Here is a 27,194-nt window from a genome sequence, read left to right on the forward strand (position 1 = left end):
ATTTTTACTACTGAAAAGAATTAAGATATTCTGAAAACAGTACAAATTCGTAGTAATCTCTACTACAACCTGGAGAGTTGCAAAAGCTGTATTGTGTCTCTAACTTGTGAGTGCTTCTCAGGAGAAAATTCATACCAAAACCTTTTCCTTATGAACTGCTATTCTTTTCAGTATAAAAATAATGAAATAATGTTTAGAATCAATGCAATGCATGTAATATCCCATATAGTTACACCTCTGCAGTGCACTTTAAAAATAGTATCTTGTGTAAAGAAAAACTACATTTATGTACATGGAAACATTCAGCATTTCAGTATTCTAAAACACATTTTGTATTTTGTTTCCTTAATATTACTTTATACAGAATCCTTTGATATTTTCAGATGTTTATTAATAATTTAATAAAAATTAAAAAATGCTGCTAACATGTAAGTAACACTCAATTATAGTTCAATAGAAATTGAATAATAAAGAATGAAAAAAATTGTCAACCATCTAATTTTAAAAGGCAGTACTCTTTACTTGTAGTTAGTGCAAAAACAAAAATGCTGAAATTAAAGTTTAAAAACAGCGCAGTAAAATACATTACTGAGCATTTCAAAGCATTCCACTGTTGCATTCATTTTCTTCTTTTTTGTGCTTCTGATATTTACAAGAACTAACATATTTCAATACCATCAGCATATAAAATCTCCTAAATTCCTCCAAAGAATCTATTAGAAGTTACACTATTTCTTATTAAGCCAGGCTTTTTTTTTTTTTTTTTCCCTTAAACAAAAAAAGAGCAGGTACAAAAGCAATCCTTCTGCTTTATGAGGAAGAGATTAAATTTAAGCATTTTAGCATTTACATATTACAGATTTGCATTTCACTTGAAAATAAATCATGATCACTAACAACATGTTAAAACAAAACAAACAAAAAAACCCAACACACAACTATCTGACCCAAGTAAAAAACTAATTGAAACACAGAAACTGTAACAATCTTGTAATCTACCCTCCTCTCCTCCTCTTTCTACCCTTCCTTTCCCTTTCCTTCCCTACTCTCCCCTCTTCTCTCCTCTTCTCTCCTTTTTTTTCTTCTCTTCCATTCTAAACGTTGGATTTATATTGTAATTGATACAAAAATATTTCAGAAAGTCAAATAAAGATGCAGTGTTTTAATTTCCTGGCAGCAGTTATGTGAGTCTAAATAAAGATGTTGTACTTCAATTCCTTTGATTAGAGATGGATCACCGGCTTTGGAAAACAATTTGTGTACTGATCACAGGATGCAGATGAATATCAGCTACAGTAAACCTACTTTGAATTATTTCAAAAGTCAAGATATGAGTCAGGAGTGCAATGGAGACATGAAAAAAGCCTATTAAAAATATTTTAATATCCGTAACTACTGGCGTTCTGTTCTCTCTTTTAATGCCTATTTGATAGGACAGAAGTACTGAAAACATGCATGTTTTATCTGCATGCAGAGTTTGGAAATGACTTGTCTTTAAACATTACTATTAATACAATGGATTAGGGTATTGCATGTTGAGTACCTTAAAACAAGCTTTCCTTCTGGGGTATATGAGAAGTTGTGAAAAATGTAAAAGAGAAACTGGCAAAAAGCCATTCAAGCTCTTAAGAGTAAATATCATTCAAAGTAATCCAAGCTGTAAAATGTTTAACAGTTATGTGGTCTAGTCATCTCTTAGAGATAGATGATGTTACCAGAATTTGAAAGAAAGCATTCTTGAGAATATTAGAAATGTGACTAAAAAATCACAGCATTTAAAAAAAAATCCTGAAATTTCTTTCCAGAGAATATATTTCCACAATATATTGACATTATAAATTATGATAGAAAAAACAAACAAACAAACAAAAAAAAAAAAAACATGAAAGACAATCAAATTTTCCTCTTTTTTCCTTTTTTTCTTCCTTTGTTCACAAAATTAAAAGAGCACACATAAGGTTAATTAAACAAAACAATAAATATCAAAATTATCACAGGTCTCATTTATGCTTGTAAACAAACCGAGCATGGTACATATTATTCCAGTTATTCATCAGCTACAGTACTATGAAATCATACTGGATTTATCAGCTCAGTTATACACCTAACAGTGTTTAACAACATTAAAAAAAAAAAAAAAAAAAAAAAAAAAAGCCTCAGAAGGCTTGCTTTCACTATATATTTAATATTCCTATATTCTAAAATCCTGAAAAAAATTGATTGTTGTACAAGACTGTTAAAATAAGTCAAGTAGAATATTTTGATCACATATTTGCATTCAAAAGGTATTTGCAAATCACCATATTTTCCTTGTTCCTGTATTGTGACTTCTTTCTCCTGCAATTCTCAGATTATCTTCAGTCCTTTCAGTCAGTCAGCTAGAAATTTGCCCATTACTGAAATTTCTTTACATTCTCTCTTTCTTTCTTTACATTTCTCTTTCTTTACATTACATTCTTATACATCTGACTAATCTACCTTTAAAACATATTAATTCTACTTAATTTCAGTAATATATGTTTCAGCTTCAAATTTTGCCTTTCTTTGCTGTACCGATGTTCTACTTTGGAATGGTGCCTAACAATGACCTATCAAATCTTCAGCAGCTCTTAAACAGATTTTTTCTTTTTTTTTTAAATGTCATATTTTGCCAGATGGGTTAGTACTGACCAGAGTGAATCATCACCATTTACTCTGATATTCACTGCCATCTGACATTTATTACACTCCCAGAATGCAAATTGATGTACTCACCAATGGACCCAAAGCACAACCTTTTGCAGTACATGCCTGGACTCTGAAGGAATGCAGACTCCAAGGAGCAAGTCCATAAGCATAACAATTTAGCTGTGATGAATTTTGTATCAGAACACCATCCATATACAAGCCATAGCTGGTAATAATACCTATAAAACAACATGATAGCACTCACTAAATGTCTATACAACTACTGAATTTAGAAGAAAACCTTTAATGCTACAGACATTAGGGTCATGGCAGTATTTCACATAGCTCACAGTTAAGCAGTTAACTATTTAACAGTACTATGTATATAACAGAATAAACACACACTCTCATCTTTAGTTGTTGAAAACCTCACCAGTGGACCACAACCTTTGAAAAACAATTACACTCTTCCAAAGATTACACGTGAATAAACCTGTTAGTGGATAGCAGCTAACTTCACCCTGGAATTAGGAAAATCGAGGCACATCTGTTTCACAGCTAACTCTGCATGTGGCTGAGAAACTGGAAAGACACACAAAGCCATATCAGAGACTCACAGGTCTTAACAGCTTTAGACCTAGAAAAAACAGTGATTGACATTATAATTGAAATGTTGAAGGACAACTCAGACAAGCGCTGTAACTATAATATATAAGTAGCAAGTTTTTTTTTTATCATGCAGAACAACTTACTGATACTCATTCATAACTATCCCAGATTTTGTGCATTTTACCAACAAATGAATTAGACACGTCATTAATTTATTTTATTTTGCAAACAGTTTTAGCCACATTTCTAAAAAATAAAAAAATAATAAATAAAAAAACAGTAGTATTGATTATAGTTTCCTTATCTGTATGCTGTAGAAAAAGTCCTGAATTATTTTTTACCTATTCAATTTAAAAAAAAAAAAAAAAAAAAGAAAACATATTTGCAATTTCAAAGCAAACATCAAAAAGATTTCTAGAGGGGATAGTGGTCTTTCTGGTGTAATTGACTAACACGAACTCAAAAATCACAGGGGACTGTTCATCTCATATGGAAATCTAAATCTCTGCTCCTCCAAAGCTATGTGATGGGTTAGCATGAACCCTGTACAAACTATACATACACAGTGCTTTGACTGTCATGAACTAAAGACTGAATGTTATAGGTCTGCTTAGACCGTGGATATTGAGTTTACAAAGTCATTTCTCTCAGGGATATTCCTCCATCTTTCTCACTTATTCTTTTTTAATCTCTATAAATATGAAATCTTAAGACCAATAAATGCAAAACCGTGGAAAGATTCATTAGAACGGAAGCCAGTTCAGAAGATGAACTTGGGAAAAACTTCTGATTTTCCCATTTTATGTGTGTATATCCCGGTTTCTGAGAACACTCACAGGCTGAAGTACATATCCAGAAAGAACATTAAAGTACAAATCTAATGACAAGCAATGACAATCAATCTTTTACAAAGTTGTAGTTGTCATTTCTCCTTCCAAAAAACTGCAAATACTATCTTAGTCCACTATGGCAAGCAAGAGAAAGGAAATTCTTATTCTATTCAAACACAGTATTTCACAGTGAAGATTTAAGCCATTGCTGAGTGGTTGCCATTAGTACGGCCACGTCTGGTTTCATATGCAAGTGCAGGAATCTTTGCATAAGGTTGACAGATATGCTTTTTAAGTAACTTTACAGCATTTTACCAATTATGGACAAGAATGAGGCTATTCTAGTTTTCTGAAATACAACTGAAGGTGGTCAAATAAAAAACAAATGTTTATGGTCTGACTTTCTAAAGAGCTTGGTATCTGTACATCATTGATTTCAACTGGACTTGGAGACTTCCCTGTAGATTTGAAAACTTAGACTTCCAGTGAAAGTTCTTTTGGTCTTGTTTGCAATTCTGCAATCAAAATATTCCAGAATTGCCTCCTGTCTCATTCAGTTATTCTGGACATGACAGATCTTGAGGAACGTATAATGTATCCTTGAGACTTAAAAAAAAAAAAAAAAAAAAAAAACTTCATATTGTAAAAATTGCTCAATTCATCTTTCCTTCGCTTAAAACAGAATTTTTTGAATCTACATTTAGGAATATTGTTTGAAACTGAGAAAAGATTTTTCTCTCAATGGAAAAATGCTTCATAAATAAAAGTATACACAGAACTGTTTTAGTTGGGCTTTGAAGTTTTACACTTCAAAAGATGTATATGCTAAACCAATGCAGAGCTGTGTATGGTAAAGTGATTCACAGACTCCTTAATTCTTTTCTCTTCTAGAAAAGTGAGAGGCTAAACTCAAGTCAGACACTAGAGAAATATATGTGGGAGGAATTCCTGGTAAATCACACACTATGAATCTTGCCATATTGGACAGACTTCCTAAAAAATCCCTTGGGGTTCCACATCTAGTTGCTTGTAAAGCAAGGGCATCAATGGTTGATATTTGTTCTACATTAAATAAACAAACTACCAAATAAAAATATTTCATATTCATCTCAGAAGAGAAAAACTTTAAGACTGATAAGGGCATCCCTAAACGTAAGCACTGTCATTAAGGATGTGTTTTACAGGGGAGAAAAAAAAAAAAATAAAAAAAAAAAAAGTACTTTGAGTACTTTGAGCAATGGTACTAACTAACTAATGGAAAAATCACATCATTATTTCCTTTGATATTTATGGTAACAGTATGAATCATAATGAACTAATTTTATATTAATGTAGGTGCCATAGGTACCTCTATGGAAACCCCACTGTAACTCACTAATAATTACTTGTGCTATTCTTTTAAAGTGTTCCTGCAACTACAGCGTTATGCAGTATCTTCACAATGAGGAGCAGTCTGACAGTCAACGCTGTGACCTCTTGCTAGTCCTCCCAGTACTGTCAGAGAACAATCACCTTTAATAACCTGATATATTGTCTGTTGATTTTATTTATGCTTACTGGAAAAAGGTTCAAAGACCGACCAAAATTTACTTATTTTTCAGGACTTGGTAGATACTCCTGAAGAGCTTACCATCCACAAAATATTGAAGATTATAGCACATTTGTGATTGCAAGGCGTAAGAAGGGGCACAAGGTGGCTATGAAATGATGCAGTTTATTCATAATTACGTCTAGATAGATAGAATAAATCTTGGTTTAATTGAAGACAAAACCACTGTTGACTATACTGCACTCCACTCTACAAAAGAAACCCAAATGTGCAATTTAGGTTTAAACTGAAGAAAACTCTCTACACATTTGACATGTATGTGGACAGAAGTTAGGAGAAAGTGTTTTTGCTGTTAAGTGACATGCCTCAAGGTCATACCTCCTCAACTACTTTATTTCTGCTTTGAAAATAAGATAAAAGAAAATGTGCATTAAAAACATATTCAGCATATCATTTTCCAAATCTCTTTTTTCTACACCTGACATATCTGAGGCAACTTTAGGCAGAGAAATAGGTGTACATTTTCCCACTTTATATGGAATAATTTTTCACAAAATATAAATTGACCTTAAATTCACCAAAAATGTAGGCCAGAAACTCAATGTCCATGTTCAAATAACATCACCGTTTGACGTCTAGGTTGCCCCTTAGCCCATAAAGTCTCAAAGCTAACTTTTTTTTCCCTATTGTGCCATTTTTCTGAAGAACCCAAGTAGCCTGTAGTACTATTTGCTATGTATCCTCAAAAGTGGCATACTAATACCCCTTAATTTTGTCTATTTGATAACAGGCAGGTAGACTTCATATATATATCAAGAGAGCATAGTAAAGTCTATGGCTGTGCAATGCTGTCCCAGTCAGCTTACACACCTCAACATCAGCAACACCTAATAAGAGCTTCCTCAGGCCATGGAAATGCATAGTAACTTCTACATATAGTGTGAGAAGAAAGAAGAGAAAGAAATGGCTGCAGAGATCTACCAAGGAGATGACAATTTATGACATGCAAGTTGTTGCAGTTCAGAGGTTTCCACCTGAAACAAAGAAAAAATCAGCAATTTCAAAATGGGCTACTTATGCCTAGTAGACTGAAAGTATGAACCAGTTAAGTCAAGAGTGGGAAACAGTTTCTATTCTTCTGCAAAAAAGGAGCTACATTAGAACTCATTAACCTCCAGCCATGAACATACATCACTAAAATGCTGAAGCAGCAAAATCTAACGGAAAGAACCTTTTGCTGGTCTTTCTCATAGTTCAGTCTTCTCAACCACAGTATTCTTCAGCCTCCCATACAGTTTTAAAATACTGACAGAGACAGTGATTATGAATGATATGGCCACTAGGCAGCCCAAAAGATATTCTGGAAATTAAAAGTAAAAATTACTGAACAATGCAAGCTTTCCGATTAAGTAGTTACTCTGTGAAAAGTTTTAGCACTTTTTTTTCCTAATTTATTAATTATTTTTATGAAATAAGCGATGCACATAGGAAATTGGAAAAAAAAAAAAAAAAAAAAAAAGTAGGAGCATGGTAAAGCGTGTTATCAGTTATACAGTCTTTTTAAAACTCTCAAAGAGGTGGGGGAGGAGAAGAAAAGGAAAAGACAAAATTCATATAACCTTTGTTGACTATTGTGCAAGTGAGACCATACTATGCTGAAAAAGTGAAGGCCCCAGTGCCCTTATGGTTGTCAAATTCTCATGACACAGCAGTTCTTCCTCTCTTAGGTACTTGGCAAGAGGTCATAGGTGGAAAGAGAAGCAGCCCTTCTCCATGACAACAGCCAACTATACTGAGTCCCTTCCACCAATTCTGGCTGCAAGGAAAGTGTCTAACTGCCACACACATGATATCCATACATTACTGCACAATGACAACAGTTCCAAGGGAAGAATTCTCCATAGGCTTCAAATAATGGGAAGATGTAGCAATACCAGACAATACTCTTACAAGGAACAGAAATATATAATTTATTTTATAAAATTCTTCTGATTCATTTCGAAGCTGTTGTTCATCTAGTGTGGATTCACAGCTTTCCTAATATCATTATTTTGTTTTCTAATAACCTATTTATTATATTTAAATTGAGAGTCAGACCATGTACAACAAACACTGTATTAACAAGAAGATACAATGTGCAAATTCATAGAATCATAGAACGGTTTAGGTTGGAATGGAACTTAAATACCATCTACTATCCCCCTTGCTCCACCCCCTTCACCATAGTCAGGGACACCTCCCACCAGACCAGGCTGCCCAAAGCCACATCCAACCTGCACTTGAACTCATCCAGGGATGGGGCATCCACAGCTTCTCTGGGCAACCTGTTCCAGTGTCTCACCACCCTCTGAGCGTAGAATTTCTTACTTATTATCTAATCTAAACCCATTTTATTTTTTTTTATTATTTTTATTTTTTATTTTAGTGATAAATGGTTACCCCTTGTCCTATCATTAAAATCCCTGATAAACAGTCTCTCCCTAGCTTTCCCTAGCTTTTCCTCTTTAAGTACAGGAAGGACACTGTAAAGTCTCCCTGGAGCCTTCTCTGCCTTCTATCCTCCAGGCTGAACATCCCAAACTTTCTCAGCCTGTCTTCATAGGAGAGGTGCTCCAGCCTCATGGTTCTCTTCTGGACTTGGTCCAACAGGCCCATGTCCTTCTTGTGCTGGGGGGCCAGAGCTGAATGTAGTACTCCAGGTGGGGTTCTCATGAAAATGGAGTAGAGGGGAAGAATCACCTTCCCTGACCTGCAGGCCATACTTTTGATGCAGCCCAGGATATGGTTGGCTTTCTGGGCTGCAAGCACACATTGTCTTTTCATCTACCAGTACCTCTAACTCCTTCTCCTCAGGGTGCTCTCAAACTACTCATCATCCAGCCTGTACTCGTGTTTGGGATTGCCCTGACCCAGATGCAGAACCTTGCACCTGGCCATGTTGAACTGCATGTTGTACACACCAGTCCACCTCTCAAGCCTCTCAAGGTCTCTCTGTATGGCAACCATTTCCTCCAGCGTGTCAAGTTTAGTCATGTATTCCTAACTTGCACTTGTTTTAAAGGAAGTGAAAGGAACTTAATTTATCAAACTATAGGTCTTTATCCTGTCTTGTAGATAGACATATATAAATACACATATGTGTGCATTTATATATTTATATACACATTGGTTAGTTAAACCACCCTCTAAACCATTTGGATATCTTTCTCTATAATACAAGGATAACAAGATCAGGTCCTGGTATTAACTATTACATGTAAAAAATGTCCATTTAATTGGAAATGGGTCAGGGCTTGGACACTAAGCCACATATATGACCTTCCTTCCTTCTTCCCTCTATTTTCCCCCTTCTTCCTTTTTCTCTTCCCTTCTTTTCCTTCCTCTAAGCCACAGACACTGGTGGGGTATTTGTAACACAATGAGAGGATTTCTAAGGGTCCAGGAGGCAAAATCTTCTAGCAATGACACCCATACAAGGAACCATAAATTATCAAATATATTATTTAACAGCAGATGACATGCTCTTATTTCCTCTTAAAAGTAACATAAGATCTTATGGAATGCTACATATATGTAGCCTTACAATCACTAATTTTTTGGAAACCATTTCAAGTGCCTTGTAGTGAAGTTGTATAGGCAGCTTGTGTCCTTCCACAGTTGAAAGCATGGGGAAAAATGAAATTCATGTGAAACTACTTTAAGAAAAAATTGAGATATATACCAATACAATACCCCAATGAGGAAAACATTTCTGTCATTTACATTCAATGATTTCTGCATAGCTTCCTCTGATGTGATATAAACTGTCATACGCATAATAATAAAATCAAGGTAAAACATTTGTTCGGAAGTGTTATGTATGGATATTTCTCAATGGAAAATATTTCTAAACATAAAAAAGTGTATTATTTAACTTCCGCAGCCATGCAAATGTACACGTCCAAGATGATTACACAGAATACATCTAATGTTATAACATACCAATTAATGTAAAAGAAATTCATGTGTTATTTGAAGGTAGAATGAACATCCTAGATGGATATTCTCCAAGAATGCCTTTTTTCCTCAGCTCAAATGTCCTAGAAAACATTAAACAATGAGATGCAGTACACAAGAACTATCAAAAGGGAGCACTTTTGAGCCGCTGAAACCATACAGAAGGCTGAAAACCACAATCTCCTAGCTGCAGACAATGATACTATCTCAGGTATTTTATGTGCTAAAATGATCATTAAAAATTAAGCACCACATATAAGCTGCCATTTAGAATATTAATTTACCTTTACTAATCATCTTTTTAACTTGAGGCTAAAAGAGTTCACTTACCATTCGGATACTCAGGCTTAGCCCATGAGATGTTAAAAGAGTCAGATGAATATGACTGGGCTTTCGGAGCAGGAACACCTTCTGGTGTACTCTCATCGGTTACAGCTGTGCTAGCTTCACTTATTGAACATCCACCTCCAGTGCAAGCCTTAAAATATGAAGCACAACAAGCAAGCATATTTCAATGTAATACCAAAAATTTTTTAGTCTAGCAATTAATTTCTGTAAAGTTTTATATTTTTATATATCTGAACTTATTAAGTCTGTGATTTTCATAAAAGATTCCTATCATAGATTTGCTCACCTCTTAACAAGAAATGTGCTATTTTTGATACTTAGCTTTTAGGTATCAAATTGATAAAACCTTATATTAAGGTTTGAGTCAGTATTTTGCATTTGACTGAGTCACAATCACAATTAGATTTCCACTGCCTTTGCAGAAACAGTTAAAGCATATTACAGTACAATATATATCATGTATAGTGCAAAACTCTTCTGGAATTGACTAAATAGTTCTCACAACTTTCAGACAATATACTGACCAACTTGCAGTGTTCTTAAAAATTATCTTGATGAATAGTCATTCAGAAAAAAAAAAGACACTTGGAGTTCTGCACTTCATGACAGCAGACTGAGTGTTGTGCAGATGCAATTAAAATAGTGAAAAAACACTTTATTATAAATCAATATGTAACAGTTATTATTGCATGTTTATGGATAATAGTCAAATCATTTGTATTTCAGTTACCAGGGAAGAAAAGATTGATTACACCACTTTTACATTTTGCTTGATTATGAAGCAACATGATGTGCAAGAAATTGCATATCATCTCATATATCAGGCTTTTAAAGTTTCACATGCAGAAACATAAGACTACGAAGCTACCTCTTACATATGCTGTTTTTCCAATTATTTGCACTAAGATCAGTGACAAGAGACAGGATTTGCTATAAAAGTTAAATATATATGTATATATATATACACAATAATACATTCTGTACTGATTTAAATATTTTGTTTGATTTATCTTTTATATTTTTTTTTAGCAATAAAATAAATTAAAACCTGAATTCAACAAAGATTCAGATACTCATTAATTAAAACTTATGGAATAACATTTGTTTTTTGACTCTGTGTTGAAGTGGACAGGCAGTCCTTTCTGGATCATCACCACAAAAAATTAAAAAAAAAAAAAAACCAACAACCACCTTCCTGTCTAGATACCCAGGAATAAAATGCTTCTCTTAATCATGTGTAAGGATTAGCTTCAATTTCCTATTTCTGAGTGCATTTCCAATCAGAGAACTGTCAGCATATTTTCTGCTCTGCTCCAAAGGCATATACTAGCCCCATGGGTAAAACTAAGAACTAGTTGTAAATGAGATGCTATTTTATATACCAAGATCATTTTCATTTCACTGAAAATTACACTCCCAACACAACTAAAGAATGACTCCTTGTGTTCAGTTTGGGTTGTGAAATAATGATGAAAGAATGGAACTTCAGTTTTGGGGACATCCAAAAATGGCATTTACTTTAAATGTGTTTGGGTTTAAAAATAAGTCAGCTTAAACAAATGCTCAAATAATTCTTAACATTTTGATAATAAAAATATTTAAGAACATCATACTTCCAGCAAAGCTACACTATTATTCAAATGATTTAGCTCCTACAGATTTCAGGAAGAAGTCCAGAAAGCCACCTCTGGAAGACCTCTTTCTCCTGTGTTCCTCACTCTCTTCCTAAATGCATTCCATTGAGTTTTGCCTAGAAGTGGAGGGCTTTTTAAATCAGGGGTTCATTAACAGCAGGCTTCCCATTCATTTATTTCTTGAATTTTCTGAAGATCAATTTTAGTATCTTGGAAACTTGCTGGTGTATGAAATTTCTGATTCCTCTAGTGAAAATCAGTAAACAAAGCTCATCTGTACTTTAAGTAGTGGAATTTTAGATTAGTGCATCCAAATGGGCTGGACATTTTTGGAACTTCAATGATCACATCTGCTGAGTAGTTCTCAAACTACACTGACAAGTTCTAAATAGAGTGGGTACAAATGGGTACAGACTACCTCTTCTACCATACCAAAAAAAATGGGCATCTCATGTACTTTTAGACTTGCTATGTTCAAAACTGCAAGGACACATATCTTTAACCTGCCTATAACAGACCATTTTATCTGGTTAACCACCACCTGAAGAAATTATCTTTCTCTCAGTTTCTGGTTATCGCTGATGCAATTCAAATGTATATATATTTTTATAGATATATAAAAGAGAGAAATAAAATATAAAGACCAAAGGTTCCTAAAAATGTGTTCAGTAACTTTGAGAAGAGTTGTACACTTTAATGAAATAAAAACAAAATCTACACACCACTTCATTGTTTTAACTATATCCCAAGGCAGAGCTACCAAATGAGGCAGTCCTGTTTGCTCTCCAGATCCTAGTTGTTCATTCTCCCTTGATTCTTTCTCCTTGTGCCTGTGTTCAGGCACAGTGCAGGAGCATAGAAAAGCTGTGGCACAGCAGGACAGCACAAATACTTTTGATAGTCTTGCTTGCTTATGAAGGTTTAAAGTGCTTGCTGAAGTACTGTTGCAGTTTTGGACATGGTAATATTTTATATGGTATACAATTTACTATGCTGAAATGTCTAGGAACAAATGAATTAATTTCAGCACAAATGTAAGCTTTAATTAGACAGAATATCCTTGTTTTTTTCAAGTTCAAGTCAGATCCTTATCATTACCTGAAAGTATTCTATTTATTTTTTTTTTTGTGGCATAGTATTTAAAACGTTCAAGAGCATGTTAAGGGAAAAAAAAAAAAAAAAAAAAAGAATGCATACCCAGTCTACATAAATGTAAATTTATTCATAATCAAGAGTGGAATATTTTTCTATGGCATTTATCAAAGCAAATATCCTTATAAAGGTATTGTTATAAAATCAACAGTGTGCTTAAAACAAGGGACAATCTCATGTTTTTATATACATATTTTCAGGTTTGTTAGTGAACTGAATCTTCTCCGTATTATCACAAAACCAAAACCATTGATACAGAAATGCAATGAAAACACTGAGGTCTTTTAAAATATTTTGAATAAACAAACTGCTACCTTACAGTGAACTCTTTTTCTTTCTGCTCTTTCCTTCTGTGTATGGATTTTATCATAGAATCATAGAATATCCTGAGTTGGAAGGGACCCTTAAGGATCATCAAGTCCAACTCTTGACACCGCACAGGTCTACCCAAAAGTTCAGACCATGTGCCTAAGTTCACAGTCCAATCTTTTCTTAAATTCAGACAGGCTCGGTGCAGTGACCACTTCCCTGGGGAGCCTGTTCCAGTGTGCAACCACCCTCTCTGTGAAGAACCCCCTCCTGACGTCCAGCCTAAATTTCCCCTGCCTCAGCTTAACCCCGTTCCCGCGGGTCCTGTCACTGGTGTTAATGAAGAAAAATCAAATACTTATGGTATAAAATATGAAAGGCCATCATTTTCAAATATATTTTTTCACATGTTGGGGGCAGGCAATATTTTTAAGTCTTTCATATATTTCTGGTCAATTCTCTATTAATTAACATTCAAGTTATCCTCGAAGAAAATCTGTATTTAAATTACATACACATTTCTGAGGGCCCGTTTTGAAATAAAAAACACTTATCTCTATTCGGGATGGCTCATCAACCTTAGTTTTAGAAAGAAGAGGTTAAAAAGCAGACACACGAACCATTATTTAAGATGTTAACAAAATCGGAATCATTCTCACCATTTTACACCTCTATTATACATCTTTAAAACTTACAGCTAGTTTTACGAGGTATTCTGTACCCGGGAAAAGCTGCTGAATAGTAAAATCCAGAAAAAGTTCTGTGCTGTTATAGATTACATTCCACTTTGTAAAATTCTGCTCATTGTTGGCAATATAAAGTATATAGCGATCTAGAATTCCATTTACTTCTATTGGTTCATTCCATCTGCAAATAAAAGCAAAATATGATTAAGACCAAGAAAGATTCAGACCATACTGAAAAAAAAAAAAAAAAAAAAGTATGTAACTGGGACTTTTTGGATTTTATCTTAAGAACTGGAAAACATACTTGTGCAACCATAAAAATAAAAGGCAAATACTCTAATGCAGTAGTTGTACGCAGTAGATAAATGATTACAATAACGCACAAAGCAGGGGCTACAAAATGGGCATATCACCAGAACATTTCCTGCACTGAAGTTTGCAGAGGCTATGCCCATATGTAGGTTATACTGATTGCGTAAAGACAAAATGGAAATTAAGTTGGCAAGTGATAATCAGAAGGTGCACAGAACCACTAAACTAATCACTTCTATGCATTTAATCATAATAAATTTAATTTTATGTCACAAACCCTTCCCCTGATTGAACTCACTGGAATTCTTGAATAAACTGATGCACTATTGTGTTGTCAGGAAAAAAGAAATCCTTACTTACTGTACATATATTGTTCTAGAATCCAAAACTGTCAGGACCGGGGCATCTACATGAGATGGTGGCAGCTGTGCTGTAAACAAGGTGACCTGAGAACTGTTTGTACAGCCAGCAAGCGTGCAGGCAGAGAGCAGAAATTGGTGTGGCGTAAACACTGCTAAATCTAGGGCAAAAAAAGAAAATGCAAATTTACTTTGCATATTAATTTTATCTTGTTTCTCTGTAACTTTCAGAGGGTAGGTAATTCAGAAAATCAAGAGGAAGGGGAACCTGTCTCTCAAATGTTTCAGATTTGCCCCAGAACAGTGACAAGAAGTGTTCGTTGTTTAATGGCAAATAACTGCAAATTTGGACTACTAACACGTCTAGGCACCTTACTTTGGTTGAGATAGCTGCATTGTACAGGACAGTTACACAGGAGACTCTTTGGTATTACATACCATATTAATTTACTACAGTGGCAAATGATCACCCTTAACATGATTAAATCATATCAATTTAATGGAAAACAAGTATAGGTTCACTAACAGAGAGATTATATTTTTCTACAAAATGTGCTGTACATTATACAAATGTCAAGCATTGATACACACAATGATTCACTCCATGCGATTTCACTTTAAGCACACAAAGGAAGCTCAGAAGCTTACCGTCGCCACCACTCAGGCTGGCCTGTTCTCTCCTATTTGTCATCATCAAACATTTGTAATATACATTTCAGTAAGAGACTACCTTTCTAATACTATACAAAAACAACTGTTAAGTCATTATTTACTACAATTTAACCTGAGTTTAAATTACTGCAGAAAATGGTGAATAATCTTTGCTAAACAAATATTCCAAAAGATCTGTAGCTATTCCTTAGGAATCCTGTACTAATAAAGAATGTTTGTCCGAAAATTATAGTAGGGGAGTAATTCAGACAGAATTTTCTAATCATTTTCATTCTCATTTCAATACAAATTGCAGATTTTAATGAGCAAATCTTTTAAGAAGGAATTTATGATTGAGATTTTGGCAACTCTTTAACGTATACAAGTAAAATAAGTTTTATAAAAGCAAATTTTTAGTCAGCCAGAGGAGCTCTGCATTTTTGCAAGACATAACAAATGCTAGTGTTTCTAGAAACAAATAATACCCAAATATCATTTTATGCAAAATATTTGTGAACACAAATTCAAAAATTGCAACTGGATGACAAAGGCATCACTAAAGCAGAAATGCCATAGACCCAATTTCTTTCTCATTATTTTTCCCTTCATCTAATGTCCCCAGTCCCAGCTGTAATGGAATTCCTTCTGATTTATTCCAGTCTTTGTAAGGACACATGAATTCCTTCATTTTTATTGAAAACTCAGCTATTCTGTGGTACCCCTCCTATGAAGCACATGGCAAAATGTGAGTTAATAAATAAATAAATAAATAAATAAATAAATGTTTTAACTAAAAAAAAAAAAATCATCAAGGGGATGCCTGTAATACAGTGAGAAGTTTAATCAACATAATGGGTCTGATTCCACCAGGGTTAAGCAGTGCTTATGTGGGTGAGAGGGGGAAGGCACACTCCAGAGCAGGTGCTCAAGCTGGCTCAGAAAGCAGAGAAATCAAACCCCATACATTGCACCAACTGTGTTGCCCTCATTAGTGTACACCTTCCTGCGTCCCCGTTTCCCCCCAGCTGCCGTCAAGGAAACCACAAAAAGTATAGAGGAGGATGGAAAACTTCAAGATAAATCTCTGTACCCCATATTCTGTGTGAGCAAAAAAGTGACCAGAAGGAATTTAGTTTTAAAAGTGATCAAATGATCAACCAAAAGTAATCTGTGGCACCTATTTAATTGTAAACAATGAATGCACATTCCTCTCTTTAAACTGACATTGTCTTGTGGAGCTACACTAAGTGTGAATATACCACAAGAGAAGGAAGAAGAGGAAAAGTGGATTTCTCCTCTTCCATTTGTTTATGGTAGATGACTCTTTTCATTGTGCAGAGATTTGGGATGGCAAGAGAGAAGGATATTTTTCTCATCTTTAAGGAAAATCCTTCATCAACTAACTGCTTTTTTGAAAAAGTAGCTTGTACTGAAAAAACATGATTTGATGCACACCCTAGTTGATGAGACTACTTGCTTCAGTAAGAGTTTCTGGAAGTACCTAGTTAAAGGGTACTTGAAGAGGGAGGAACTTGGTCAAGAATCAAGAGAATGGAAGATGGAAAATGCAAATGTTTTTTTTCTCTCCTTAAAAAAAAAAAAAAAAAAAAAAAAAAGTGACTATTATGTCTGTCTCAGTCCTTGGAATGCTTGGAATGGAAAAGGCAAAAAGACATGACAGGAAAATAGGAAAAAATCAAAGGAATGGGAATAACATGGAATATGGAATGGATGGAATGGAAACACAGGACAAAGGAGCAGCAAAGTCCTCTGGGATCAATTCAAGAGGATGCTGAGAGGGGAAAGAAAGAAGTAAAAAAAAAAAAAAAAAGAATAAAAAGAGATAAAATATGGAAAAAGCCACATGTGACCAGGATCAAATGAGATCTTGATTTAAGAATGATGATTTATTTTAACTAATAAATGCTGAATAAACATTTGATGAAGTCCAGAAAGACTTTGGTGTGATGAAGAGTAAAAAAAGAATGAAGTTAGGGGGAGCAGAAGAAAATACAGAAATTAGAAACTTAAGAATGTGACTCAAAGCATGAGCTTTGCCATCAATTAAAATCTCTCTGTAGATTTCATCAAGGTTTGGATGAGTCTGCATACAGCAAAGGCTTATTTTTCCTAAAAACTTAGAACTAGAAACTGACAAACTGTACAATAAAAATCATATTAAATCATAATTGATCCAATCATTTGTCACAATCTGATTTGGTAGATATTATCCTGTTTAAAGTTCAAAGTGTTTCATAATGGATTAATGGACTCAAACAACTACAGATACGAACATGAATTTGAATGAGGAGGGAGGAGGTTCTTAAAACTACAAAGCTACTGTTTGTCAAGGTCCTCTAGCAACAATGCCTTGTTTTCCATTTGCTTGATTGCATGATTTGCATAAGATCAAATGTAGGCAGTTGTAGACATGAAAAACAGATCACTCAGACATTAGAAATGGATCCACAAGCATTATCTAGAAATGTGTTACAAGAAAATACATCACAGTGCATAGAAACCTTGGTGATTAATGTCAAACAAAATATAATTTACAATATAGAGCATGAATTATATGCTATTTTACAATTGATTTCATGCTGTTGCTGGAAGAATTTCATTGATCTCAATCTACAAAATGAACCAAATAAGCAGAGAATTATTTTCTTTGTAACTCACAGCAAATATATATATATATATATATATATTATTATTATTATTATTATTTTACATTAGAAAACTAGAGACATTTTTTGCTCGATCATGTTATATTCTCATTTGTTCCTCCATTCCAGGCCCCTGTTTTACTTTAAAATTGTATCAAATGGTTCTTACTGCAATTTTCCAATAGCTACTCTCTTAAATTACTGATTTCTTTCCAAAACAAAGTTAAATTTAAGAATTACAGAGGTTTACTAAGAGAAGCCTAAAGTCAGGATTTTATCTTGTATTAATTTCTGGACCTAGAAGGGCACCAAAAGGAAAGCATAAAAGACACCTTCCAAGCAGGTACAGAATTCCCTCAAATCATCCTACTAAGGTAGCAGGTAGTCAGGAAAATAATTAATTATTTTTCACATCAAAACCAAAACAAAATAAGAAAACTAAAGTAAACACCCATGTATATTTTAAGACCGTAACTTACTATAGATGATATAAGGGATCTTCTATCTCAGAGGCAAAACAAACAAACTAAATTCCTTTCTAGCTCATATGTCAGCAAGATAATTGCTAACTATGGTGGCTATCTTTAAAATCAACATTTGCATACCACTATATTTTTCATGTATGTGGAACTCCTCACACTACTTTCTAAACTATTTAACTTGGTTGGTATATATGCAGTATCTAATAACCACCAAGACAAGTTCTGATAGCATGATCAATGCATGAGAGAGAAAAAATAAAGAATGACTGTTTGGATGGTCAATAAGAACACTCACTTTGCTTTGATCAAACTTAATGGGTAGTCTTTGAAAGATAATATGTTAACACCACAATGCTACTTTTAGCAGAGATTTTGTTGAGATGAAGAATAAAAAGAAAAACACAGAAGATAAAAATAAAGAAATATGCGATTTAAGAACTTGTTTCAAAACATGAACTTTACAGTCAAAGTGTACATCTCAATTCAAAAATAACACAGTATTAATGTATACAGCATTTTAATTTATCTGTACTATATGGTATGCTGCATTTAGGTTTATAGCAGAAGGGTATATCACATACCCTTCCTCCCTCTCCTCTTCCACTCTCCCTGATTTCAGGAACCTGTTGTAAGGACGTACTGTCCTGGTGAGTGCTCAGCTGAAAAGTGACTTGTGTAAGGAACCCTACATAGTTTCTCTCAGGAAAATAATTGAGACAACAGCTATCCCATCGCTATATCCAAAGGAAAATAATATGACAGCACCGTAGCAAGGGATTGTTAGCAGCACAATAAAGCAAACCTGCTGCGAGCATGAAGATGAAAAACTTCCAGGGAATTCCAATCACAACGTTGTTCACATAGGTAGATTGTATGGCTGCTTCAGCTCATCATTCACTTCCTTTTATACTCTGTCTCATAGTTTGTTAAATTAACTCACAGTAGCTTAATATTTAATTAGAAGGTAAACTCTTTGGGACCATAAATCCACATCACCAAGATACAACAATGCCCCCATTTGATTTTTATGCACTATTAAAAACAAACAAACAAACAAACAAACAAACAATCAGAGGAGATGCCAAGATTGTATTATCAGGCTTACTTCATGGGATATTATTAGCAGTTCTTGCCCTTCCACCATTTTCTGAAAACAAGCAACAATTCACATATAACTTTCAGTATCGTATATTCTGCTTTCTGTATTTATAAAGCACCGGTCACTTATTTATCCTGACCCTTGAAGAATCAGCACTAATGTACAACCTCATCTGGGAAGGTTTTATACTAGTGCTGCATCTTTCTCACAGATCTCCTGAAGACTGTTCTAGTATTAGAATTAAAAGAATTTTGTGAAGCTACTAAAAACAAGGGGAAGGAATAAAGGAAGAGAAGATAAACACAGGAGCACAAATAATTATTTTCATGATGCACCATAAGTTGCTGTTCTGCTCTCTTACCAGGAAAGGTGTTGATGCAATGGCATATGGACTAAACAACTTTGTTTCTAGCTGGCCAATAAATGCTGTTTTAGAAGCTATTTAACTCAGCAGTAAGTATTGCTGGTTTTCTAAATTTCTCATAAAGGAATAAATCCTCATTGAAACTGAGGTTTATATGCTGCAGAAGAGTTCAGGTAAGATACAACCTCATTGCTGCATCTGGAGAATTAAAGAGCATAACACAAAACCAGGTATTACACAGGAACCCCCAAAAACATGACAGTCATGTGTTAGCCTGTGTAGAAAAAAATGTATAAATTAAGAAGTCACATGTAAGAAGAAAAACAAAATACCCCTCAGCACACAAGTGAAACAGATGGATCTTTAATCATTTCAGTTTGCAATGATCTCAAAGAATTAATGTAGCATGTGGTAGAGCTACAGTTCCATTTTGGGAGAGGTGGTAGCTCCAAAGTACTTAACTGTTTTAAATAGAAGTATGTTTTACTAGAAAAGATGGAAAAGACTTTTTTTTTTCCCCACATTTACTAACAGTTTCTCTTAATTACACACTTGTTACTGTTATGAGAAAAATCTTTCTACCATTCATCAGCACAAACTCTTCTAATTCTGTGAGCCTAAACTCATCCCTCAAATACTACATCTTTCTGTGATCACCTCACAAGGTCACATTAGTCTCCACTCCTGATCATTTTGTTTCTTTTCTTCTTTTCTTCTTGCTTAAACTATTAAATTTACCATTATCTTTGCAAGGTATATCACCTTTTTTTATTAATCATTTGTAGTATCTTTTTTTTTTTTTTTTTTTTTTGATTGCAAAGCTGGACTACGGGGATGCCAGTCTTTGATTTTAAAGCCAGATCTCTGAGATAGCTTCTGCAGGTAATTCCAGACTTCGTTCTCACTCCCCAGTTAGGACACACTAGTTTTAAATGCTAAGGATGCTCAGCTGAAGAAAACTCTACTTGTGGATTGCCACAGATCACATTGCTTTGGAAAAGTGGAAGAGAAGCATCAGATTTAACATGAAATGTTAACTTCTGAAAAAGTTAAATGTTTCTGATGAAAACTTCTTTTTCGATTGCTTTACCCCCAGTCATTCTATCCTCTGTGATTGCAAAGACATCACATATCCCTAACCGCAGAAGAATCTTAATGCCTGTGTGAAGCTCCTGGAACACTCCCTCAGCGAACATCCCTAAGCTGTTCCCTGGGCCCATCATCGTTAACCACCATCAGAAAAACATATGGGCCTGGTTTTGGACTTTTCTTGCTGCCAGAATAAAACATAGCCAATCAGTGCAAACATTCAGCATCAAATGAGAGTAATGAAGTTATGTATTTGTTTACCGGAGTTAAAATCATGCATTGTCTCCCTAGTTCACTCCAATTATAACAGCAGGACAAACACAGTAAGCCTGAAGGTCAAAGGGAGAAAAACTCTGACATGTTCCTTCTTACCGAGCATGTGAAGAAAAGTAGCTGTGGTCATACCAATATCACTTTGTTTTATTTCTCTATTTGTCATTTATTTGCACATCAGGTTTCCTGACATAGATCTACTTTTAAGATTTAAATGCAGATTTCCATTCATGAATGCTTCCAGTCCAGTCATTGTATTGCTATCGGCTTGAAGGAGGTGGGGACTTGTTAGAATACATTACAAAAAACATGGTCTTTCAGTCAAAGTTAAACTCAAAATATGTGAGAAATGAGAAAATATATATATTTTTTTGAACATTTTAGCACTGTATTAATGTCAGCTTAATGTACTCAACTGGAAAATAAATTTGCACTAGGTAACTATGTTGAGTTCTGAATATCAGATACCTGCTGCTATAAAACTGGAATGACTCTGGATTCACATCAGTATGACCAAGACCCCATTGGCTCTCTAACAGAAGTACACCATGTGCTCCTAAGTAATTTCAATCTTGCTGCAGAGATAGAAACAAAATTCAGATTCACCTTACAGTTGGTGTTAATTGTATCAGGTCAAGAAAACTGCCACTTTTACAACCCAGTAAGGAGCACATCTGAATGTGCAGAGAAGCCAGTAAGATGTTAAGTTATATAAGAATATATAATAAGTAAGACAGCAACTATTACTATCCATTTTCTATAAATCAATAGTGCAGCCTTATCAGGAAAAGCATATATTACAGATTGCAGAAGTAAAGGCTGTCTGGAAGATGGCAATGAGAAAGCACAGACGTACAAACACTCTCTTAGGAAGACAGTCTGGAGAAAAAAACTAAGAAAAGGAAACAAAGAAGATAACACACTGTATACGTATATGAGTATGTAAGTGCTACATAGAAAAGCAATTAGAATCTTGTGTTCCCTAGAATTCCCTTGGAAATAAAAAAATAAATAAAATAAAATAGAAAAAAGGACAGAAAAAAAAGACACCTAATAAATTTACAAAGTGCAATTTTCAGCTAAACTCACTGCACTTCAAATCATGGAACTTCTACTGCTGACAGGAAGATTCAGCTTTACCTGTATAAATCAAATTCTGGGCTATTATAAATATCAACACTGCACTTTTTAAATTATTTTAATGATAAGCATTACTGTAATTTGCCAATGTGAGGAACAGAGACCCTGCAAGATTTCTATATTTCTCTTATCCAAAACTATTTAGAACTCTGCAGCTCTCTATTTTATGATTATTATTATATATATATATTTATGTTTATTTGACTAAACAAACAAAAATATGGAGAGGAGGAAGGAAATTAATTTCCAAAAGAAATATTTTCTTTGATTAAATCTACTAGTAGATTTTGACTTAATGAAACTGAATATGCACACTAAATCTTAAAATACCATTTAAACTCCAAATTATTATTTTAATTAACAAAATATTCAACCCCCCAAAAAAAATTCATCAAGAAACTTACGACAGGACACTCAGACCAGATATTGGAATCTAATCAAGAAATATGACAATGCCTGCTCAAAGTGGTATCAGCCAGAGAATACAGATTGTAAATTTATAATCTTTATTTAGTTATGACGTATTTCAAACCTTCATTAGGGGTAACTTGTTCCACTGTTTTGCACAGTTCCAATGCAAGATGATTAGAGAACAACTCTCACCATCAAGGCAAGGCATCATGAGATTTAAGAGTTTTGGCAGAAGAGATACTATTGCCTTTCCACGACCAGAGCAGTTTTGTATATCTGAATTATGGTCAAAGAATAAAAGATTTTCCTAAAATATTACTGTAGTGCTTGAATAGGAATAGTGGGAGGACTCAGCTTCTGAGCATTACTCCTAGACAAGACATTTAGCAGCAAGTTTAATCTGTTTCAAGACCACAAAAGCTGAGCTAGTTTTCAGTCAGCTGCAGAATTATCAGCATTGTAAAATACACTGTACTCCTACCTGTTCTCCTCTGTTCTTACCAGAGCAATCAGCCCCAGCTGTTGAGTCATTGATATGGTCAACATGTAGTTATGTAGTTGGTGTAAATTATTGATACCTCTTTTTGCTTTTTTTTTTTTTTAATTCATTTGCTTTATATATTTTTTCAACACACACACATAGTAAAGGAGGAAAAAAAATCCATGAAAAGCCCAAAGCCCAAAGTTTTTTTCAACTTGACATGTTGCACTACCCAGTCACGTCATGTAGTGTCAGTAATGTCATCAGATAACATAACTGCCACAATCTGATGTGATGCATTAAACTGGGATTACCAGAATAAATCATGTTTGTGGGTACACAGATCACAGGTGGTACAGTCAGCAGCTCTGTATTATGGCATATCTATAGGATGTGCAGATTAGGATATAACATTCAGAGGCTTGTTCTCGTTTGTGAAGTGCTTTGCAACCATAACTCAATAGTAAGGAGCCACCAAACAGTTATAATAGCATAAACCATCATCAGGGAAAAATACAAATCGATCAGAGCCAGTGATATAAAAGAAAGAGCATGCATCTGTCCCCAGTCTCATAAATTCAGTGGTTGTTACAGGCTTTTCCTGTATCCCACATGTAGTTTATTAATAACAATAACTATCATAAATAATAACAACTCAGAGTAGTTTATTTCAAGATGAATGTGCTTATTATCTCTTGGTCCTCTCCCTTATTTCTTACATCCTGTCTGTATTCCTCCTGTAAATGGTGGGGAAGACTCAGTTTAATTTATTGTTTTAAGTTTATGCCCTTTAATTGGCAACAGAGTGCTATGCCAAGAAAGTTGTCTACGTAGGCTCCCTGGAATATTTGCATATCGTAACTCACATGTTAAGCTTGTACAAAGGAGGCATAGAATTTACATTCTACTGCGTATTATAAATAAGTAATAAGAACAGATTAGAATTATGCTTTTACGCCTACTAGTGAGAGAGAGATGCATAATTCACAAGTGGTGTGAATTAAGAGACTTTTGAATTTCACCCCAATCCTCTCCCACTCCAATCTTGTGCATGTTGTACACGGTATACTTTTCAGTCCCACTGCTCCACAAAGGTGTATGTGCGTGTTTTCCCTCCTTAGCCTTAGATTTTGTAAGTACTGTACCTTTTTTTTTTTTTTCTTCTTGCAAAAAAAAAACAAAAGACACTATAGCTTAGAATTCATGGTTGGGAATCTTTTGCTTTGTTACAGTATTAGCATCATCTTTCCCAGTTTGCTTACTATACTCAGAGACATGACTGTAAGAGGCAGATGTTAACTCAGTGCTTTCAGAAGGTGCCAGAATGAACTGAGTTTTTCAACTTCAAAGAGAACACAGAACTTGCAAATGGACCTTTGTTACACTTCGTAGTCAGCATGACATATTGCACCTCTAGCTGGGTCTCCTTAAGGAGAGTATTTCAAGGTAATCTCTAAGCCCATTCATATCTCCACCTTCTCTGCCAAAGTCTGCAAACTAAAGCCTATTGTGACCAAAATTTATATGACGTCACATGTGGGCCATGGATTTTGCAGAACCTGCTGCTTCCACCACAGTAATTCTACCTCCAAAAGCACTCTGTTACCTGGTGATAAGGTATAGGAACAATGAATGATCTGAGTCTAGTTACTTGAATCTAGTTGATTGAACCTAGTTACTTCAATGTATTTTGGTTCTCTGGATGAAGCACTACTGTTCTGATTAATGTACCTCCCACAGAGGCATCAGAGGCATCACTAGGGACAGACCCTATAGTAAAAGAATTCTTCTTATAATGTCTCCAAACCATTTCAAACTGAAGCTGGTTTTTTTTGTGTGTTTTGTTTTATTTTATTTTTTTCTCCTCTATTATGTGTGCAAATATTTTTAATTATGCTCTAGCTTTATCTGCCATCTGTTTATTCTGCCTCCATCTCCGCCATACCTGTTTTTATAGTTAAGCTGTCTCTCTCTTTTTTTGGTAACCTTAATTCTGATTTATTTATCTTTTGATTTCTTCAGTATACCTCACTTTATTCTTAGTTTTCCTTGACAAACATTCTATGTACTTTGCCTGTAAACTTAAGAGAAAGACTTCAGTTATACGTGTATTTTAATTCCCAGTACAATCTAACATTTTCTCAATTAATTTGCAACAATGGTATTAAGCCCCAATAGCTATTACCTCAAAACTCAAAACATGTTAGTTGAAACAAAGAAAAAAATACTTTTACCCTAACTTTTTAGAAAAGCAACAGGCACCACAATTATTTAGGTATGTAGGAGATCATTCTTAACTTTGAGTGAATGAAACGGCTAGAACTCCAGCTCATGAAAACACAAGGACATTCTTGTCAATTACATTAAATTATTATTCCTTGATCAGAAAAAAAAAAAAAAAAAGGTGTAACAATATTAATCATAAGTAAGCTCCAAAGTTGAAGTCAGTATGAAATTTGACTTTCAGAAGAAAGCTAATCCATTTTGTACCAACATGAGTTACTTTCAACAATTGATAATTTCTTTCATTTATAAAATTTCTCTTGGAACAGACTGGAGAAGCTTTCACCACTTACGTATCAATTGTATGAATGCACCCAGTCTAGCCAATGATCCTGGACAGATGAGCAAGACTATCATGAGGACCCAGAAGACAGGTTATCTAGTTACATCTGAATAACCATTTCCACTGCATAATTCTAACAAAGGGGATGCAAAACTATTCACCCACTATTTTATCAAGAAAGCATTCGAACGTTGTCAGAGTTTCCACAAACATACACATATCACAGAATCACAGAATCACAGAATTTTCTAGGTTGGAAGAGACCTCAAGGTCATCGAGTCCAACCTCCAACCTAACGCTAACAGCCCTCCACTAAACCATATCCCTAAGCTCTACATCTAAACGTCTTTTGAAGACTTCCAGGGATGGTGACTCCACCACTTCCCTGGGCAGCCTGTTCCAATGCCTCACAACCCTTTCGGTAAAGAAGTTCTTCCTAACATCTAACCTAAAACTCCCCTGGCTCAACTTAAGCCCATTCCCCCTCGTCCTGTCACCAGGCACGTGGGAGAACAGACCAACCCCCACCTCGCTACAGCCTCCCTTGAGGTACCTAAAAAGAGCGATAAGGTCACCCCTGAGCCTCCTCTTCTCCAGGCTGAACAAGCCCAGCTCCCTCAGCCGCTCCTCGTAGGACTTGTTCTCCAGGCCCCTCACCAGCTTCGTTGCCCTTCTCTGCACCCGCTCAAGCACCTCAATGTCCTTCTTGTAGCGAGGGGCCCAAAACTGAACACAGTACTCGAGGTGCGGCCTCACCAGAGCTGAGTACAGGGGGATGATCACCTCCCTAGCCCTGCTGGTCACACTGTTCCTGATACAAGCCAGGATGCCGTTGGCCTTCTTGGCCACCTGAGCACACTGCTGGCTCATATTCAGCCGACTATCCACCATCACTCCCAGGTCCTTCTCTGCTTGGCAGCTTTCCAACCATTCCTCTCCCAGCCTGTAGCTCTGCTTGGGGTTATTGCGCCCCAGGTGCAGGACCCGGCACTTGGCCTTGTTAAACTTCATGCAGTTGACCTCAGCCCATCGGTGCAGCCTATCCAGATCCTCCTGCAGAGCTTTCCTACCCTCAAGCAGATCGACACACACACCTAACTTGGTGTCATCTGCGAACTTACTGAGGGTGCACTCGATGCCCTCGTCCAGATCATCGATGAAGATATTAAAGAGGACCAGCCCCAGCACCGAGCCCTGGGGGACGCCACTAGTGACTGGCCTCCAACTGGACTTGGCTCCATTCACCACGACTCTTTGGGCCCGGCTATCCAGCCAGTTTCTAACCCAACGAAGCGTGCGCCAGTCCAAGCCAAGAGCAGCCAGTTTCTTGAGGAGAATGCTGTGGGAGACGGTGTCAAAAGCCTTGCTGAAGTCAAGGTAGACCACATCCACAGCCTTTCCCTCATCCACCCACCGCGTCACTCTGTCATAGAAGGAGATCAGGTTCGTCAGGCATGACCTGCCTTTCATAAAGCCATGCTGACTGGGCCTGATCGCCTGCTTCCCCTGCAAGTGCTAGAG

General features: G+C 35.4%; 1 protein-coding gene across 1 annotated transcript in view; it reads right to left on the bottom strand.

Moving 5' to 3' along the window:
* The window catches only part of USH2A (usherin), a 396,028-nt gene that overhangs the window by 175,256 nt on the left and 193,578 nt on the right, over positions 1 to 27,194 (bottom strand). The window contains 4 exon segments of the mRNA XM_032183742.1: positions 2,755 to 2,906; positions 9,982 to 10,129; positions 13,790 to 13,961; positions 14,453 to 14,612. Of these exon segments, the coding sequence (XP_032039633.1) occupies positions 2,755 to 2,906; positions 9,982 to 10,129; positions 13,790 to 13,961; positions 14,453 to 14,612 (632 nt within the window).

This window comes from Aythya fuligula, chromosome 3, assembly GCF_009819795.1.
Source record: "Aythya fuligula isolate bAytFul2 chromosome 3, bAytFul2.pri, whole genome shotgun sequence".
Classification (NCBI taxonomy): Eukaryota; Metazoa; Chordata; class Aves; order Anseriformes; family Anatidae; genus Aythya; species Aythya fuligula.